At 42.6% G+C, this 20,449-nt stretch overlaps 1 protein-coding gene across 1 annotated transcript; it reads left to right on the top strand.

Moving 5' to 3' along the window:
- Positions 1-946: 946 nt before the first annotated feature.
- Positions 947-19,823, top strand: MPC1 (mitochondrial pyruvate carrier 1). The gene is made up of 5 exons (XM_084624410.1): positions 947-1,301; positions 8,419-8,422; positions 12,048-12,144; positions 17,872-18,004; positions 18,513-19,823. Exons 1-5 carry the CDS (start codon positions 1,231-1,233, stop codon positions 18,529-18,531), a joined length of 324 nt encoding a protein of 107 aa, XP_084480536.1. The 5' UTR covers positions 947-1,230; the 3' UTR covers positions 18,532-19,823.
- Positions 19,824-20,449: the final 626 nt, after the last annotated feature.

Here is a 20,449-nt window from a genome sequence, read left to right as displayed (position 1 = left end):
AAATCCCATGCCCTGGGTGTCCCTAAACCCCTGACTGTCAGAAGCTGGGACAAGATGACTGGGGATGGATCACTTGATAAACTGTCCTGTTCTGTTCATTCCCTCTCCCTGTCCTGATGCCAGGAACAGCTGCTGAATGTGCCCTTGGGGAGGCAGAGGGAAAGAAGGACAGAGCCACCGCCCTCCCCCTGCAGGTAACATGGCATGGGGAGAGCCTGGGGGCCCCAGGCAGGATAGAGGGTGTCACTGGGCAGAGGACACACGGGGCAAGTATATGTCCTTCCTTTTAGATTGTGCACCCCCAAGCCCCAGTATGGGGAGGCACCCGTTGTTTAACCATTAGGATGCACTGGCTTCACATTTTCTGACTCCTCTCCACAACCAGGAGGGCTAGAAAGTTACACGGTTTAGTGAAAGCTGAGATTCTCATCTCTGCAGGAGCTGGGCGTTTTTGTTTTTTAAATCGAACTATCCCAAAATTTAGGACAAAATCAAGAGAGCTCACAATACTGCTTTTCCTCTGCTGTGTTGTAAACCGCGGCTAGCAGGCTGTGTGTCTAAAGGCAACCAGACTTCACAATTTTCCACCATCACCATAATTCCTGAGCAAAGGCTACGTTATCTATGCAACGGATTATGACTTTTCAGGCAGGATCAGGGATGAAGAGGTAACACGCTGGCAGGCAGGCAGGCCTTGTGGGGGTCAATCGCCCCTCTGCCTCTCCCAGGCTGGACGGGCACCGTTATCTGTAGGCGGGAGCGCGCTCCCCGCGCAGCCACAGCCCCGCTTACAGCAGCAGCCGCTGCAAGTGCCCTTGACACAGCAAGTCAAGAGGCGGGCAGAAGACCGGAGAAGCCAGCAGCCAATAGCGACTCACAAACCCGCCGCTTTCGTCTCCGCGGGCGACACCAGCTCCTTAGCATTTGTCTTTGAGCTTTTACGACGTAACGTTCCCTCCTCCCGCCGCGCTACTTTACGCGGCCGCTCGCCTCCCCCCCATCTGAGGCAGGGTAGGGGGCGGGGCGGTCGGGGCCAATGACCGGCCAGAGCGCCATGGCGACGGAGGCGGTGGCGCTGCCGTAAAGCGATAGCCGAGAGGCGTCGCGCGGAGCCGGTTTGACCCAGGTGCTGGGGGCAGGTGTCATTGGAGTTGGGGACGCGGAGCGAGTGGGGTAGTCGCCGCGCTCCCTGCCTCCTTCCCCGCCCGGTGCCCGATACCCCCTGCCGCCATGGCGGGGGTGCTGGCCCGCAAGGCCGCGGACTATGTGCGCAGCAAGGACTTCAGGGACTATCTGATGAGGTGAGAGCGGCGGGGGCCGGCTGGGCGCGGCTCTGCCCGGCGACTGTCCGCCCCGCCCCCCCCTGCCGCGCGCGGGGGCTGTTGTGGGCCGTTTAACCGGCCCTTCGACTGGCCCGGCTGGGTCCCTGCGCGCTCGCACTCTGGCTCTCACGAGCGGCTCGTGCCGCAGCGCCGCCGTGCGAGGGGGGGGCTGTTCGGCCGCGCGGTGGCGGCCGCCGAAGCGAGGGAGCGGTCCCGGGACGAGCCGGCTGGGCGGGGCAGGAGAGGGGAGGGCTGGCGGCGCGCGCGCAGTAACTGCCGTTGGCGCCGCGAGGTTGGGTCAAGGCGGCGGTGTTCCCACAGCCGCCGAGAAACCCCTTCCCGCCGGGCCGGCGTCGCTGCCGTACCGTCGGCCTGTGGCCCTGATTCGCTGCTGTCCACGGGTCAATCGCAGTTCGCGACTGGCCTCCTCGTTTACATAAGTTTGCGAAGCGCAGTGCGCGTCGTGTCGCTCACAGGAGGCAACCGCAGCGCCTTGCTCCGTTTTCGCGTGTGTAAATCTGTTGTAATTTGAGCCGTGCAACGCTCAGAGGAGCACCAAGTATACTATGAAAACAGGCCACAGAAACCTTGCGACGTTCTGCTTACCTTTTTTAATGGATGGGCAATTTAATTATTACTGTCCTCATCGTGGATAAGACGGGGTTTGTAGCATCTGTGCCAGGGCAGGTAAACTGTCATGTCAGTTTTACAAGGCAAAAATGGTATATGCTTGTACATTATGATGCAGGCTCTAATTATAGAAGCATAAAGGGGCCAAATAACTTTTACTGGCAATCTTAAGGCATTTCTTGAATTTTGAGTGATTGACTTTGCAAAATTAATGTTTTTATAATATTGGTTTTTGTGTATAATTTCCTATCTTTAAAGAAAAAACCTTCCAACAGCTGGAACCATATTCATCCCCAGCTTGGGTTGTCAATAGGGTTTGGATCTTTAGAGCCACATTACATACATAGGGGCTGGAACAAGAGGTGTAGAGTGTGCTGCAGGACCCCCTGACTTGAAGTGGATTCCATTATTTACAGGATTTACAGTGTGGTTCAGTGACCTACAGTACCCCCACTATAAAAAATGTTCCAGCACCCCTGATTGCATACTCTTATCAGCTCAAGTAGTAGAAGTAACTGTTAGATGCTAAACAGCCTATACCTATATGGACCAACCACTAGAAGTGGTGAATTACACACTTTGCCTGGTTTCAGAGTAGCAGCTGTGTTAGTCTGTATTCGCAAAAAGAAAAGGAGTACTTGTGGCACCTTAGAGACTAACCAATTTATTTGAGCATAAGCTTTCGTGAGCTACAGCTCACGTCATTGCTCAGCTATTTGGTGACAGCCGAGGAATGTAGACACTTCGCTTTCATAGGTTCAGTTTCAGGTTCTGGAGGGGAATGTTATGGTTAGACTCTTGTGTGCCCAGCCTGTTCCTCTTGTAGCTGCTCAGTACCCAAATAGAGTGGCTTCGTTCTCTTCATTGCCTGTTGCCAGCTGAATTTACAGGAAGGAGTCGTCTTGAACTCCAATTCTTGTGTCTAGTGCCACAGGGGCCTACAGCAGCTGTGAGGAGCAATTTCCGGGAGGTCCTGCTCAGCCCCTGCAGTTCTGGGGTGGAGCCTGGCTAGTAAAAATGGAGTCTTCAGAGCATTTAACTCCCAGAATCTAACAAGTCTCTACTGAGCATATGTGAACTGTGTTTTTTTTTTTTGTTTGTTTTTTTCAGAGGCTCATAACTTGGCCAAATTTGAGCGAATTTTCATGGGGACAGCATAGGGCATAGATCCCTTACATCAAGGCAACCCTGCCATTCCCTGCCAAATTTCAGATTCTTGTAAGAAAGCATGGAGGTGCTAGAGCTTATCAACAAAATGGTTGTAAGAATTTTTTTAACGTTGGCAAAACAGTGGAATATTTTCCCTATTAATCTTATTTTCAGAAATACTGAACTATTTTGACTTAAAATATTTAAAAAATAATAATCTTTTGTCCATTTGAGGCACACAAAGACCAGAGGAAATTTCAGCCCAAATTATTTGTTTGGCAAAGTTATAAGTAAGTGAAAACAGAGTTGTATAATGGTAAGTGTCAGGCCATCTTAACTCAGGAACCAGCTCTGCTTATAGTATTTTCTCAACACTAATGGTGCTTGGTGTTGAGCAAACACAAAAGACAACATAATTGTTGCTCAGAGGAACTTTCTGTCTAGTATAGACACAAGCAAGCATAGTATTCAGGAGATAGTGCAAGCTTTGGTGGAGAAATCTTGTAGTAATCAAAATTTAGGCTTTGTGGGAGAAGTCTGTCAGAAAAGGAGATTTGGCACCTGCTGAAGCAAGCTCAGACAGAAAGGATCGATGAAAAGTGTGAAGACATGAAGGATTCCAAGACAACAATGAGAAGATTTGAGTCGAAGCAAAATGAGGGAGAGTAGGAAAAATCGGAGCAGACATGTAGGTATGGCTAGAAATAACTCAAGGACTCTAAAGGTTTTCAGGACAATATATTTCATTTAACACTATCCTGTGAAGTTGGAAGTGTCCAGTTGTTCTAGTTATAACATAACTGAACTTGGAGCTGGAGCATATATATAATGTAAATGTCTGTCATGTACATATCTAATAAAACACTGATCTAATTTCTTTTTTAATGGACAAAACAGGCAGATATTGTGATCAGTCATCCCACCTTAAGAACATTACCCATACCACATTCCATGATGTGGGAACATTTTTTTGCAGAAAAGACGGCTGGGGTTTTTTTTGTTTGGCTTTTTTTCTCCTTCAGTTATTTTAAAGGCTTACCAGTCTGGAAGGAACTTGCTAAACAGGATACCATATTGTTCCAAATCTTAATTTCTTTAATGTTTCAAAGGGCTCTGGTTTCATGGCGTTGCTTTCTACGTACGTACTTATTCGATCCTATCTCTTACTGAATTATCATCTGTTAGATTTTTACAGTTTTAGTGTACTAGAAATCTTTTTTTAAGTTGATTATTTTGTCCAGTGTGTATTTATAAGCTCCACTTTGTATGAACACAGTTTCTTGTCTTACTGGGAGCCCGTAACTGTGATCTTGATTCCAAAGATTGAAGTTGAAGAATTGCAAAGACTCAAAGGATACCAGCCAAAAATCTCCATTTTAGCCATGACACAGGAAAAATCATACCTTCCAATTGTGTTGTCTTCCTAGGCTCCTTATTGTAGGCTTGTCCTTTCCCAAATAGGTAACCTTCTCCAGGAAAGCCAATCTACCCTCCTCTTACAGGGATAGCAACATATCACGGGGTATTTAGATGAATTATGACTGAGACAACAACTTTGCAAGTCTTCAAAGTGCATCCGTAAATGCATTTTAAGTCAGGCTCTTTTAATGGGTAACATGTTTAAATTCATAGTGGGTTTTTTCGAATCTTATACCCACAATTCACTTTTGATAGACAAACTTAGTGCCTCCTATGTCTCAAGATAGATGTTGATTCTAAATACTGTAATATAACAAATCATTCTATTAAACTGTGTTCTAAGTATGTAATCAGTTGATTCAACAGATGCTGTAACAACCCTTAAGTTCTGGTTTCTCTGAAATGATTATTAAATAGGAATCTAAATGCCCGTATGTCCAACTATATGTACACAATTGACCATCAGTTTTTTACCCTACATTTTTTTTAATGTCGTGGTTAACGTCCCTCCTTCGTCAAAGGCCAGCACAATGCTCATGCATCAGTTAAGTTCCACTCAAGCCTTATTATTCCACTGAATTGTGACTTACATGAAGCATAAGTCTTGAGTGGGTTTCACCCATCAAATACTACCACTGAAGCCTTTATCTTGACCATCTTTCATGCCAGAGCTGAAAGAGGACAGACTCACCGTTAGACCAGACGAGATCTGGTTATAACAAGAACCTTTTGTGTAAATAGTAAGGTACTAATGAAGGGAATTTCATGCATGTAAATCAAATCCCAGAGTCTAAAAACCCACAATGGACACCAATCATCATAATTCCTGTTGACCCTCTGAGGGGTGCCAGTTGAGAGCCACTTTCTGAAGTGTACCTGGGCCTCATCTACAACTCAGGACAGCTCAATGTGAGGCACCATTAAAGGCCCGCAGAGCACCATTGGTTGTAATACACTATTATTCATGATTGATAAAGTGGCCACTAAAATACCCTCTTTCCTGACTTTGGTCTCATGGGTCACCATGGCTCACAAATGACCCACCGGGGGGGGGAGGAGGAAATGACACATTTTCCATCTATGCTTGGCCAAGGCAATTGTGACAGTTGCTGGTGAATGTGGATGCTTGCTATAGTCATTTCATGCCTCTGTCACCTTGACTAGTTCACTGTAATATACCTGAAACCTTGAGGAAGCTTAAGCTAGTACAGAATGTGCCTGACTGCTTGCCAGTCTTACAAAATGCACCCGTTGCTAGTGCTCTAAATTGCCCTGGCTACCATGTTGATTTTAATGTAGGGCTTGTCTACCTGAACAATTAGAGCATGGCAAGATGGAGTATTACTCTACCTTGCACCAGTGGCTCATGATTTAATTGTCCTGCTGATATGTGTTAATCGAGCGCTTTGAGATAGTCCCCTTTGAAATGGGACTAGTTGGGAGCATCTTAACAAACTGTTAATGCACATCAGCAGGACAGTTAATTCATCAACCACTGGTGCAAGGTAGATTCCCACCACAGCTTGCCATGCTCTAATTGTTCAGGTAGACTAGCCCTTAGATTCCTAGCTGCTCCTTTTAGGGATTTCTAAGGGCTAGTCTACACTGGCAATGCTGCGCTTTAACTGTGGCTTGAATGGTCGCAGCAGAGCGCTGGGAGAGAGCTCTCCCAGTGCTCTTAAAAAAACAAAAACCAAAAAAACACCTCCACAAGGGGCATAGCTACCAGTGCTAGGAGCACGGCTCCCAGCATTGGTGCACAGTCTACACTGGCGCTTTACAGCACTGAAACTCGCTGCGCTCAGCGGGGTGTTTTTTTCACACCCCTGAGCAAGAAAGTTGCAGCGCTGTACATTGCCAGTGTAGACAAGCCCTAAGCCTGACATATTGTGACTAACCATATCGTTCTCTCTCAGGAGGAGAGGGGCTCTGCTTTTGAAGGGTTGCACTTACCTTTGTGGAGATGGCTAACTGAGGATAGAGCCATTATACTTCAGGAACAAACATATATTGCAGTCTAATACATCTAAGAATGGAGAGATTACAACATCTGTTGGTGAAACTGATCTGTTCTTGGCTGCAAAGCACTGGGCTAAATATGCGTTTGCTTTTGAAGGAGGAGTTTGTGTAACCTTGGTTTTTCATATTCCTCCCACAGTGGTAGCTGTCCCAAGGGCAGATGAGCAAAAAGGATTTGGTTGGGGGAAAAAGAATCTCCCCCATCTGGACAGGTTGTGAGTTCTACTGTTAAAATAACAACAGTATTTTAGACCCTGTTTCAGACTGAATTTAATTGGCATTAAACTTCCATTAGAATATGGACTTAAGTCTGAGAGTTGTTTTAGCTGGCTTGACTAGCACTGTTTCCACAAACATAGCTAAACATACATTGTAACTGTTTTCATGAAAATGGCACTTCCTGCCATCACTGCAACCATCAAAAAATGGACTAGATTCATCCTGATGTAACTGCTCTTCGGTGGAGTCAAGTGGAGATTGGCTCAATGACTATAGATTATGCAGACCAGTGGGGAAAACACGTAAGTTACACAGTCATGAAGCCAACAAACTTGTCACATGTACTAAAATGGAGCTTACTAAAAACAGTCTAAGGTGTTAATGAAGCATTCTCTCATGTCATATTTTAAAAAACCTTGTATACTCAGCAGCCCAATAATAAGTTACTTGTGGGGCATACCCAAAGAAGTCCACCTGCAGCATCTTGAATCCCCCAGTAAGCATGGTTACAAAATGGAAGAACACTAGAAATAATAGTGAAAACATGCCTTTGGTGGTTCTACTGAATATGCATTTAAAAGTAGAGGCTGATAACTTAGATATGCAGGGGTACATGTTGGTCATGCACATACCTATGGTAAGCTATTGCATCTAGACAGTGTCTCAAACTAATAAGAGTAATGTCTTCAGAAACTTCTTACCATACAGACTCTAATGTAAGAGTACAGAATTGTGGGATTGATTAGGGTAAAATTTGTGCATCTCAAGATAATGCATGGCAATTTCTAATGCATATTTGGTTTTGCCCTTTTATGTTCACCCTGTATCTTGTAGCAGCAGACAGTCCCAAATATGTGTCAGCAGCTAGCATTGACCCAACCATATCATACTGTAGTATATGGGTATAATAGACTTCAATTAAGTGTTTTGTGTGTCAAGCCGTTGAAGTTTGTCAGCATGGAGATAATGTACAATATAACGGTGTTTTTAAGGTTGGGTCTCCTAAGCATTGTAACAGTGAAATCCTCATTGGCAACTTTCCATGAACTAGAGGGTAAATTTGATTCTTGGTTTCTTTATCAAAAGCAAATGCAACTTCTTTTGTGATTTACATTAATTACTGCTTGTATGACTTCACCAGGAATAAAACCCTACACATCATTATATTTTTTTCTTAGTTTGTAGTTAGATGGAAGAGACAGCCGGCCACATTACTTTTAGAGCTCAGTTAGGCTTTTGACACCCTCTTGATCTTAAAAAAAACACTAGAGGTGGAATCCTGGCCCCATTGAAGTCCATGGCAAAACTCCCACTTGCTACAGTGGGACCAGGATCTCACCTTAGTACATTAGATGAGAGAAAAGACTATTTAGAAGGTAAAATTTTGTATTATATCAAGACAAGTGTTAAATGTTTTTGGTTTTAGTATAATAACTTAATTGAGAAAGCGGCAAAGAGTCCTGTGGCACCTTAAAGACTTAGTCTGGATCTGTAAAAGCGGCAAACACGGCTACCCCTCTGATACTTAATTGAGAGAAATTGCTGCACCATAACTTATGTCTTCCACTCAAGATCAGTAATTTGAAGGAAACTAACTCTTTTCTGCTCCTCTTTCATGCATCATCTGAATGGTGAACCATAATGAACGCTGACAACATAGTACGGTAAGAAAAAGCTTTTTCTACTTCATTTCAGCCATTTGTAATCTTGCTGTACTAACATTGTTATGAACTGACCTGACTCAGTCTAAGGAAGTGCATTACTAACCTTCAGGACTGGTGAGTTAATAAAATTTGTGCTCACACATGGGAGTAGAGAGGTATCAGGCTAACAATCCCCTCATCTAAGGAGGACTAAAGCAGCTAAGGAATCACTTCGGAAAGATATGGGTTTCCTTCACAGCTCCTCAGTCACTGTTTGCTAGGGGCATGGGATTGATTTAGAGTTCCATCTCTGACTACTACACAGTCATGTGTTGTTGCTAGATTAATTGAATGTTTTATTTTTAACTGTGTTTACTTCAGACAGTAAACAGCACAGTCCTACAGCTTTCACTTTAGACTGTCTCTAATGGTCCAGTTATCTCCATTACTGACTCTGGAAATCATGGGTCACTATATTGTGGGATTCAGTGTACTTGGTTAGTTCTGTACTATGGCTGACATAGAAGGCTATCCTAGTCTATTTCCCATGTAGACTGAAAACAGCCTGTACATGTGAAGTTGCACTTTATTACATTTCTATTGAATCCTCTTACTTTCTAGATGGAAAAACATAAAACTGAGGGAGTCGGACTGAATGGCTGACGGGATTGGAAAGGGGATTGTGGAGCCTTTTACATCTTGGTCTCCATTTCAAATGTGGTCCAGATCAGTAGTGATTGATAGTTACTATTTAATGGCAGATTAGTGATTTATATGAAACAAGTTGAGTGAACTCTGACTTTCATTTCTAATGAACACCCCCATGTCACAATAATCATCGGACTTAATATCTTTTGTAGGCAGTCTAATAAGGAATCATAGAATATCAGGGTTGGAAGGGACCTCAGGAGGTCATCTAGTCCAACCCCCTGCTCAAAGCAGGACCAATCCCCAATTAAATCATCCCAGCCAGGGCTTTGTCAGATGCTGAATGAACATAAACTACCCCCCAGAACAAGAAGCTAGCATTAAGTCTCCTAAAGCTAAAACTGTTTTGAGGGTAGATGGACAGCCACTTTCCAGTGCTGTCATTGTGTCAGTTCTCAAACACTAAATTCCACTATTTTAAATGAATCCAGAGAAAACTATAGAGGTACTTAAAATGGTATTTTTGACAATGTATGTGCAATTGCGGTTACACTCAGAATTTGCTTAAAGTGATGCATTAGCAACAGAAAGTTAGGCCTGGGTTACGCTGCGGTGGGGGGTTCTTACCAGGACTTACCTGGCTGTCCTCATGGCGGCGAGTCGACCGCAGCAGCTCACCCGTCGACTCCGCTTACTCTTCCTGCTGAGGTGAAGTACAGGCATCGATTCGGGGATCGATTTATCGTGTCTAGACGAGACGCGATAAATCAATCCCTGATAGATCGCTACCCGCCGATCTGGCGGGTAGTGAAGATGTACCCTTAGTTAGGATGTGGGCTAGAACGTACCTGCAGTCACACAAAAAAACTGTAGTTTTAAACAGAACATTGAAACTATTAAAATAACTTGGTTATATACAAGTCCCGTCCCCCCCCCCCCATAACAGATCACTGTTACTGAATTTCTGCTGCTGTGATTCTAGCTATTATAGCATATGTTAACTTACTTTGGTGTCTGAGTAGTAGGTGTCCCTAAACCACATATGCCTTCACCTAGACATTGTCATTAATGTACAAATGAAATACCATAACTCAGAATGTTCTTGTTTTATGGGATTGTGAGTAGTAATGGATTGGTTAGATTTTAATTAGTGATTCCTCATGCATTTTCTTTCCCTATCAACTTTCATGTTCTTCCACATTGTCAGTAGTAGAAATGAAAGTTTTTATAACTTCTCTAGTCTTGTACTGTCCTTCACAAGTAAATTGTCACACTATTTAAACTTCTTAAACTAAACTGTTCGGATAAAATTTTCAGAAGCCTCCAAGTCCCATTGTCAGGCACTTAGGTCATTTTTGACAGTGTTACTTTGTGGTGTTTAGCCTTGTGACCTTAAACACATGAGGTCACTTCTCACTGTTAGGTGAGATAAAATTGCCAACCTTGCTGCAAAACAGCACTTAACTCAGCAAAACTGATCATGGGGGTTATTTTAGCTGTTTTTTATAAGCTTTCTACCTCTTTTCTCATATGTGGGCATCCACTAGTCTGAACACTACTAATGAGTTAGATCTGCTTATTCCGCCACAGTAGAGGCAGTTTAGATTCTATCTTCCTTCCTTTGAGTTGGGGGTGGAAGCAAAGCTGTCTCTATTCTAGTGGAGCGCACACGTAAAATCCACAAGCTCCTGTCCAGACCATTGGATGGCCTTCCGCAGAAGAACTAAAATTACAGGTGAAGAACCCATTTTCCCCCTGCTTCTCTCCCCCAATATGCTCCCTTGTTCTGAATCACTGGAATATGTATAACGTTAATATTAAAATAGATGCAAAAGTGGTGTTAACTGGCTGCAAAGAATTCCAGCTTTCACTTGCAAATAGGTATCCTAATGGCCTTAGAAGTTAGCCAATTTGCTGGTCTTGTGCATAGTTTTTGTTAGGAGGAGAAATTCCTGATAGGTATTTATTTGATGCAATCATTTCTATTTACATAGAACGTACATAAAATCCTGTTTCCCTGAACACAGGTCACCGTTTCTGTGCTCACAGTTCCAAGCCTCTTTCAGCCAGCACTCTGCCCCAAAGCTTTCTCTCTCTTATTAAGATCATGCTCTAAGTTCTTATCTGGGTTTTTTGCTTCCATTTCTCTGTTTCTGTGGTGTTTCTTCTTTCTTTTCTCATGCACACGCATGGATACACAGTTGGAACTAAAAGCAGGGATGAGGGTTTGACTTATCAGACCCCCAGGAAACTCCTTGAACCAAATGGCTCGGACACAGCCGAGACTTGTATGTTGTCTAGTCTTTGGGCAGTGGTTTTCCATTGCTTCAGCTATCCCTAAACAAAGAGCATTTAACTGTTCTCATTTACCTAAACAAAAGGTGGTTATTGCCCAACAGCTTCCACAATGTGGCATGATTGCCAAGAGCTCAGGTATGCTTGTTGGGAGCAATCTAGCCTGCAGCATAATCCTGGAATGCCCCCTTAAGTTATTCACTGAGGTATTTTGCACTGAGGTTTTTTTTCCTGCCTTCATATTGAATAGTGGTTTGGAGAATTTCTTGTATGAACAAGATGCACTATTTGTTTGCATAAGTTGTCTGTAGACTCTAGCATAAACTCAGGTTACAGTAGTGACCACAGAGTGGGTTCTGTTGCCACTTGACAGCCTGGGAAGAATGGTGTGTTCTGTCCTTGTCCCCCATAGGACAAACTATGCCAAACCCATCTACATGGGTTTGGGAAAGTCGGGAGGATTTTTCCCTGCAGTGGAAAGGAGGAGACCCTTATTTGACAAGTGGTTTTTTTTCCCTTCCACTTAAGTGTGCTTGAAAGCTGTCTCTATTCCAATTTGAAAGGAAGCTATAACACACTACTACTCTTCCAGAACTTCCTCTCTTAAAAAAATCTAAGAATAACATGTAGATGTTAGTAGAAAAATATGAAATCTTTCAAAATTAGAGGATAAACTCTTTGCTTCCTTCCACTTTATTTACAGCACTTTTGGGGACCGGTAGCCAACTGGGGACTCCCTATTGCTGCTATTAATGACATGAAGAAATCTCCAGAGATCATTAGTGGCCGAATGACATTTGGTAAGAAACAGGGTTGAAATTGGGACAGACTTAAAATGTCAAACTACTTCCAAGTCCATAAAAAACTTTCCAAACGCTACACTTCAACCACTAATTTTAGTTTAACACATCTGTAAACTCTCTTGTTGCATTTAAAATACTGTGGATGTAAGTTTTAAAAAGTAACTAGTAACTTCTGGGTACTTTTTTTCTTTTTCTTTTGAGGTGCCCAACTTGAAACATCTTAAAGAGGGCAGATTTTTTTTCCAGAGGGTGGATACTCTGTAATTAGTGTAGATTTGGGGGGGAGCTCTGAAAAATGTCTCAAGTTTGGGCATTCAAAATCAGTAGTTGCTTTAGAAAATTTAATCCTCTTTGTCTACTACTGTATAATGTTAGTTCCTGAACATTTTCCTAACTTATTTCCAGTGTTAACTTGTTACTGTCTCCCTCTTGTACCAGAGCTCTCACTGATGCTGCTTCTGTGTGGTATGGGATTTAAGTTTATAATACTTGCCAACTGGAGAACTTTGAAAGGAAATGTCTTCTGAAGCTGCCTGCACCCTTAGTAACAGAATTAAATTGCCTTTAGAGAGTAACTGTCTATTAGAAGGTTTTCTACAAATGCAAGGGAGTTACAATCACTCTTTAAAACTACTCCTTACCGTTCATTCGCTCTGCATTCTGTTCAGAAGTTTTGCTGCTTGGAAATGCAAGAGTGGTTTCATTTAAACGCTTGTTTTTCCTGGAATGTACTTTTCCTGGACACTTTGCCCTAGTGTCTGCTTTCCTTCTGATATATTGGATTTCCTTTCTTGTTGCATGATAAAAATAAAACCAAACAAAAATCCTTTAAGTTTAATATACAGCTCTTACTTACATAATGACATTTACATTAGCCAAAGTATAGCCACTTAATTTGTTCAATAGTCTTTTGAGCAAATTCCCACAAAGCAAAAACGTGTGCTTATTATAACAAAACATCTGACTTCTGCCCATTTAATCTGATTGCTTCAAACAAGTATTATTGGATAATTGAGTCACTGTCTATTGAATATTGCGCTCAAGATGGCCAATATTGCTTACTGAGATGGAAGACCCCTTTGGCATTGTTACTAACATAAACACTGCTTTGTTCTGTGCAAGCTATGAAATACGCTTCAGTGATCAACTGCTCAGCTCAACCAAAGTGAGGCACATCCAGACAGGAAAATACAGTATACCATTTTTTTCTTATATGGCATTCACATGCAATATAGTGAAATTTTCTGAAACCTTTTTCAAATTTCATCCAGAACAAAACTTTAAGATCTTCTCTAGCAAGCCTATTTCTTGCACAGCAAAAATTCACACTGTGTCAAGAGCATAAATCATCATTTGTATTTTTTGGCAGTTAATTTTCTCTTCTGCTTGTGGATAATTGAGGTATTAAAATATAAACAGAGAAAATTACATACACAGGATGAAAAATGTGACTTGCTTTTAAAATAAAACTGCACTGGCAGTGAGAATTTTTTTAACCTCTCGAGTTCCTCTTTTTCTAAGTGACTGGATTTGGTCCCTGATATACAGAATTTATGTATATCTGTCAGCTGACTAGGCCATAAGACTCCTGTTGAAAACTAAAACCAACATTTTTTTATTAGCCCTCTAAACATTGCAGAGAACTCAGTCTCCTTATACATAAGTGTTCCAACTGAAGTCTGAGTACTTGAGTAAGATGAGCAGAACTTGCCCTTGATAAAGGAAATAATGTAGTATAAATCCCAATAGGGGCTTGACTAGCAAGCCTCTTTTAAAATTACAAAACGTGGAGCTACATGCACAAAAGAACTTGGGCGTGGTGATGCTGAGCATTGCCCTGATTAATGTTTAGGCACTTACAAAATCACTAAGATTCACAAAGTCTGAGTTCAGCACCTTGGCTCCCTATACAATGAATAGGGACAGAGAGATGCCTTAAAAAGGGATTCACAAAAACCAGCATGCTAGGTGAGTCGTTGCCTAAGCTAGCCAATGGGAGATGCCAAACTGAGAGGTGTGTACTCTGAGACAGGTGCTTGAAGTCTGGGATAGGTGCTTCCCTCTGATTGGGATTCTCCACTGCAAACCCTCTCTTGGTGCTAGGTGCCTGTTTAGCAAGAAGATGGGGGAGAAAGGCAGAGGAGAAGGACCTCTCTTATAACTTTTAGCCTGTGGTGTCATTTCAGAAAAAATTTGGGGAGGGGGAGACTGTTTAACATATAGAAGGTTGTGTGATTATATTGCATTCTGCGAGATCTCAGGGTTGGGAGAGAACTGCTCCCCTTGCTCCATCGCAAATTATGTCCCTTCTTTTAGTCCAGTGGTTCAGGTACTCACCTGTGATGTGGGAGACCCCCTGCTTCAAATCCCCCTTGCAAGTGAGGGGGAGAAGGGACTTGAACTGGACTCTGACACCTCTCATGTGAGTGCCCTAACCACTGGGCTATGGGATATTCTGATATGGGACTCCCTAAGGCTTGGGCTATGCTTTGAGCTAGGGGTGTGAGTCCCAGCTCCAGTGGACGTACTTGTGTGCTAAAGATAGTGTAGCCATGGTACCATGGACAGCAGCGAGTGTTGGCATGGGCTAGGTGCCCCAAGTACTTATCCACAGGGTCTGACAGCTTTGTATTCAGGGCTGCTAGCCCATGTTGCTGCTTTCCATGCTACCATGGCTACACTATCTTTAGCACACTAGCTTGATGAGAGCTGACACAAGTATTTTCACTGGAGCTGGGACTTTCACCTCTAGCTCAAAGCATAGACGTAGCCTCAGGGAGTCCCATATCAGAATATCCCATAGCCCAGTGCTTAGGGCACTCACCTGAGAGTTCGCAAATCCCTGCTCAAATCACTTCTCCTCCTCAGGTGGAGCAGGGATTTATGTAAGATCACCTATAGGGGTTTAAGCCAGCGTGCAAGCTGTGAATGCATCAGATTGGGCCCTGCAGGCAAGTTAGGCAGAGGAATGCCTATCTTCCTGCGGTTGGTGAATTGCTCTGGGGCTTAGGCAGCCAGATGCCTGGCATGGGTCTGCTGTGCTCATGCTCAGTGGCAAAAACATAAGTGCCTAGGAAATTTTTACTGCAAAAACTTAGGTGCTGAGCAAGTTTAGGTGCCTACAGCAACCAGGGGCAGCTGAGTGGGGGTTTTGTGAATCCCAGTGGGGCCTGATTCTGTGTTTTTAGATGTCTCACAAAAGGAAATTGCCACTTTTAATCTAGCCTATGCTGCAGAAATTGATAAATAAAACACATCACTTCCTTTCCATCTTCACAGTGGAACTGCTTTGTCCTATGCAACTAATGAAAAGGGATATTTTGAACTAACTTTGTTCAGCCTTTAGAGTGCCCTTACTATATAGCTCAGAGGTGGGCAAACTATGGCCCGCTGGACCCTCCTGCCCAGCCCCTGAGCTCCTGGCCTGGGAGGTTAGCCCCCAGCCCCTCCCCCGCTATTCTCCCTCCCCCACAGCCTCAGTTCCCTGCACCGAGGGCGCAATGCTCTGGGCGGTGGGGCTGGCTCCTGAGTCAGCGCAGCTGCAAAGCCCGGCCTGACCCAGCGCTCTTTGGTGCGCGGTGCATGGCTGGCTCTAGCTGGCCAGCGCGGTTGTAGCGCTGCCAGGAAGCGTGGTCAGGGGGCTGAGGGGTTTAGGGTGGTCCGGGGGGGGGTGGATGGGGAAGGGGCAGTCAGAGGGCAGGGAATGGGGGTTGAATGGGGGCAGGGGTCGGGGGGGGGGACAGTCAGGAAGGAGAGGGGGGTTGGATGGGGCAGCGACAGGCAGTCAGGGGCAGGAGTTCCAGGGACAGGGAGAAGGGGTGGTTGGATGCGGCTGGGGTCCCCAGGGGGCAGTTAGGAATGAGAGGAGGGGTTGGATGGGACGGTGGGGGGCAGTTGGGTGGGGGTTTCGGGGGCGGTAAGGGGACAGGGAGCAGGGGGGTTGGATGGGGGGGCGTCAAGGGGCGAGAAGTGGGGGCCGGGCCGGGAGGCACAGCCTCCCCTAACCGCCCCTTCATACAATTTCCAAAACCCGAAGCAGCTCTCAGGCCAAAAAATTTGCCCGCCCCTGATATAGCTGATGCTGGGTGCTTAAAATTTTATTGCATTTACTGTACCTGTTTTGCAAGGTCTTCTTTTTGGTAAGTGTTGCACAGGTAAAATACATGTTTCAGGCCAATGTTGAAACTAACCATCTTCTCCATATAGTGAAATAGTACATTCCAAATGGGATGAAAGCTTAAACATCCATTTTGGTTTTGGGAGGATTTTTAAATAGTGAAATTGCACAACACTTCAAAGATTTTTGCGAAAGAACTTTGCTCCATCAAATATATGTATACTACAACACAATGTTTAGTTAGCTAGTTCAGTTTCAACTTAGTACCTGTTTACAAGCAGAAGGTTATATGACTGTTAAGAAATAGTTTTATTTATAATGTTTGATGCTGCAGTCATCCTTCAGCACTATTACAAAGGTTAGTAGGTGAGTATTTCTCTCCACAAAGCATAATTTTTGCTATAAGTTTGAATGAGTTGCTTTCATTTTGTGCAAAATGAAAATTCTTTCTGCCAGAAATGCAAACGATTCTCATAAAATATAAGGCTTTCTCTTCTGAGACAAGGTCTGTTGTCCTATTACCACAGAGCTGTTTCACTAAGGCTCACAAAAGATTTTCTTGCATCTGAATTTCCATCAAAAACTGAAAGCTTACACTACAGCAAAAATATATTTTCCTTGGATTTAAATTTTCTACTCCCTTACACTAAGAGCACTTAACTGCAGATTAAAATTATTAATCATTTGTGTGCCTACCTTAAGTTAGACTTTCTCTTGTAAGTTGTCTATTTTGGAAAATGGAGTTTTTGTTTTGTTTTTTTTTAACAAGGGGAGCGTTAGTTGCTTTTAAAAATACTGTTAGTCCTTTCCTAGCAAGAACTATACTTAAATATGGTAGGAATTATATTTTAAAGAAGGTTCTTGCTAGGAATGTGCCAATAGATTCAACTTTGTGAGAGGGCCTTATTTATTTAGGGCATGATCCAGCTCCCATTGGAATCAATATTGGCGGCAATGGGAGATGGATTTGGACACTGAACTGAAGATGCTTTGGTAACTTGTGTGTGGTTATAGGAAGCCACTGAGGGATTCAGAGAGCCACAGCTATTGCAACTCTGTGTTTGGATCCAAGCAAAACAGACAACTTATAGAATTGTTTGCGTCTGTTGAGGTGCTGCCATAGTAAAGGAGAAATGCATTCAGTAGTTGCTAAATAGTGGTTTGCCATAAAATTAGTATTGATTGCATGAAATGGTGTCTTAACAAATAGAAGTTTGAGAAACTTACCACGTAATATTTTAAACATAAGCCAGTGATGGGTTTTTTGTGGGGTTTTTTAGTTTGGTTGGTTCTTTGGTTTTGCCTTCCTCTACAGCATGTGGGTGCAGGTCACTTGCCAGGATTATCTGGGTTATCTCACTTAATTGTTTTCCTGCCACTGCAGAGGCCTTGGGCATTGGTGCACTTTGGTCCTTCCTATTCTCTTCCTGTGGCTTATAATAGTCTAGTCTCCAGTGGGCTGTAATACTTTGGTCTACATTTAATTGTTGGGTTTAGTGTGTGGGTGATGGTTGTGGCCTGCAATATCCAGACTATATTATATGGTGGTTCCTTCTGGCCTTAAACTTGGACTCTACCACTGACACTATGTTGACTCTGTTTTACAGCACTGTGTTGTTACTCTTTGACTTTTATGAGATTTGCCTACAAGGTACAGCCAAGAAACTGGCTTCTGTTTGCATGTCACTTCACTAATGAAATCGCACAGCTAATCCAAGGAGGACGACTGATGAAATTCAAGTGAGTGAATTTTAAAATCCATGTGGGGAAGGGATAACAAACTGACATATGCTAGGGATGTTCTGTGTACGTGAATTCAGATTAGAAGCATTGCAGTTTTTCATCTTCTATAATCAGCAATGACTATTAGCTGCTAGTTATTGTTGGTGCCTTCTGCGGTAACATCCCATTGCTAGTTGTTAATCTCGGTCACAGAGAGCAGCTGCTGAGAAGAAGGCTTCCCAGGAAACAAATTGCAGAAAAGCAAAGCAAATGCTGAACATTTCATTGCCTCCCCACACGCTGACACGATAGTTTAGGAACTCCCATCTTTTGGGACACTTAAAACTAAACTGCACAAAACAGGAAAGTTTAGGGACCGGTTTTGTTGTGGTAAGGTGATAAACCAGATAATTTAGTAAGTCTTTTTCATACCCAACCTTTGATTTTTACAGTATGTTCAAGCATTAGTCAATAATTGTAATTAAATACTAAGACCTTCACTGAATCCTCCTGTTTTTCTTGGTAGGATGGAAAAGAAGAACTAAATATCTTTATCTTGGAAAAACAGGGAATGTGCTCCTCATCGTGAATTACAACAAAGGAAAAACTCTACAGCTGCTGTGATGCAGACTTTTGCATTTTCTTCTCCATCATAAAAATTATCATGAATACAAAATCTTGCCAACATAAAACACATCATCCTTCCACTAAATTTTGTGGACTGCCTTTTTTGTAAAGTACTCTTCTGAATGTAAACAATTACATCTAACTCTTTGCTGCCTTACAAGTATTGACTTTTCTGTTAATGAAATTACTTTCCAAATCATGTGTTCAATAATTATTTTTAAAAGATGAGAACTTTTTTTATTTAACCAGCTACATAACTGAATGGCACAGGATCATTTCATGTATCTTAAGCCTGCTAAATCAGTATGAACGTAGAGGTCAGTAAGACACAATTGTGGGTGGTGTAATTGTTCTGCATATTTAAACATTTTAGAAACCATTTAACATAGTACTTGGGGAGCATCCATTCCTGACTGTTTCATCATTAAAATTTATATCAGACTTCAGCAATGTCTTGCTGATCTAAAAATATGCAGACTTGCCAGTTCCAAGTTGCCAGGTCACTCACTGCATGTCTGTTTTCAGTAAAGTGACGAATGGATTTTTACCTGAAAGAGTAGGTTACTTATTTGTTTACATAATTCCTGCTCCCTAGTCACCTTGAGAGAAGCAAGAATTTCTTGTAAACCAAAGGAGAGTAACAGTGGTTATGAACATGCGTATTTAAGAAGCTTGACATGTTGTGGATTTTTATATTTTGTTAAACATATTTGTTTTGTGCACTTGGACCTCTGAAGGTTGCTCCAGTCCTTATTCAGGCAAAAAAACCTTCCCTTTACTTCAGTGGGAGCCTTGTCAGGGTAAGATCTGAAGGATAAAACTCCATTGTCTGGTTGCCTCCACATTGTGACAGTCAAGTTTTTTTTTTCTACTTGCTTGAAAGTGGCATCAACAACTGCAAATAATGCATACAACATAAAGAATGTATGTGACAGACATAATTTTATCAGTGAAATAACTTTTGGACAGTAAAATGTGTGTCCCAACCTAAGTATGTACCGTCAAAAAGTTTTAATCAAAATAATGACAATAAATAATTTCGATAAAACTCTGCAAGTAGTCTCTCTTCACAATAAAATTGAATATTCTTCTTATACTCCAGTATCAGATCTTAAAGGAAATATCCTACATATGGGAAGTCTGATGATATAGGGGCCATTTTCTGTTGCAATGAGCTGAAGTTAAAATTAAACAAACTGGTGTACAAAAATACTGTTACTGTTTTTACTGACTGTTGTGGAATTATTGGCATACAGTTGACAGATTTCTTTATATAGAGAGAAACTTTGTTATCCTTTACATAAATGGGATTTGTTGGATCAGGAAAGAAATGAGGAAACATCTCTCTGGAATTCTTACTGTGACACAGGGTTAATTGTACCAATGACAAATCAAATAAATCTGATTAGTTTTCACTTGAGGAAAATAACGTTGATCTTGATGGTTGTTTATATCCCATTGATCAGAAAACACACAAATGGCCACTAATAAAGGGGTACATGGATGTGTCTTTCCATTGGGGGAATTTTTCAGTTGAAAGTACCAATTGTTCAACATGTCTCAAGCGGATCATGTGCTGCTGGCTAGTTATGCAATAGTTAAACATTTTCTTCTCTGCCTGTATGCCTTTGTTCCTATTTACTTCATGTCTGTAATCTCTTCAAGGCAAAGGATGATCCTTCCAACAGTGGCCATTACCAGATACTTCAGAGGAAGGAGTGAAATTATAATGCACAAAGCTGCTAATGCAATATTGCAAATGGATGAGGGGGAAAACAATGCTCCCTTTGAGGAAGGGAATCATTAGTCTGACCATATTACAAGTAAGGATAAGAT

Source organism: Lepidochelys olivacea (assembly GCF_965140295.1).
Source record: "Lepidochelys olivacea isolate rLepOli2 genome assembly, chromosome: 3".
In the NCBI taxonomy this organism is placed as follows: Eukaryota; Metazoa; Chordata; order Testudines; family Cheloniidae; genus Lepidochelys; species Lepidochelys olivacea.
This window is presented reverse-complemented; position numbering and strand designations above follow the sequence as displayed.

What these genes read in the sequence shown, in the direction of transcription:
- MPC1 (XM_084624410.1), top strand. Translation starts at nt 1,231, where the DNA reads ATGGCGGGGGTGCTGGCCCGCAAGGCCGCGGACTATGTGCGCAGCAAG. An exon ending in TAGTGGCCGAATGACATTTG is followed by an intron (nt 12,145 to 17,871) that starts GTAAGAAACAGG and finishes TCTGTTTTACAG; the next exon opens with CACTGTGTTGTTACTCTTTG.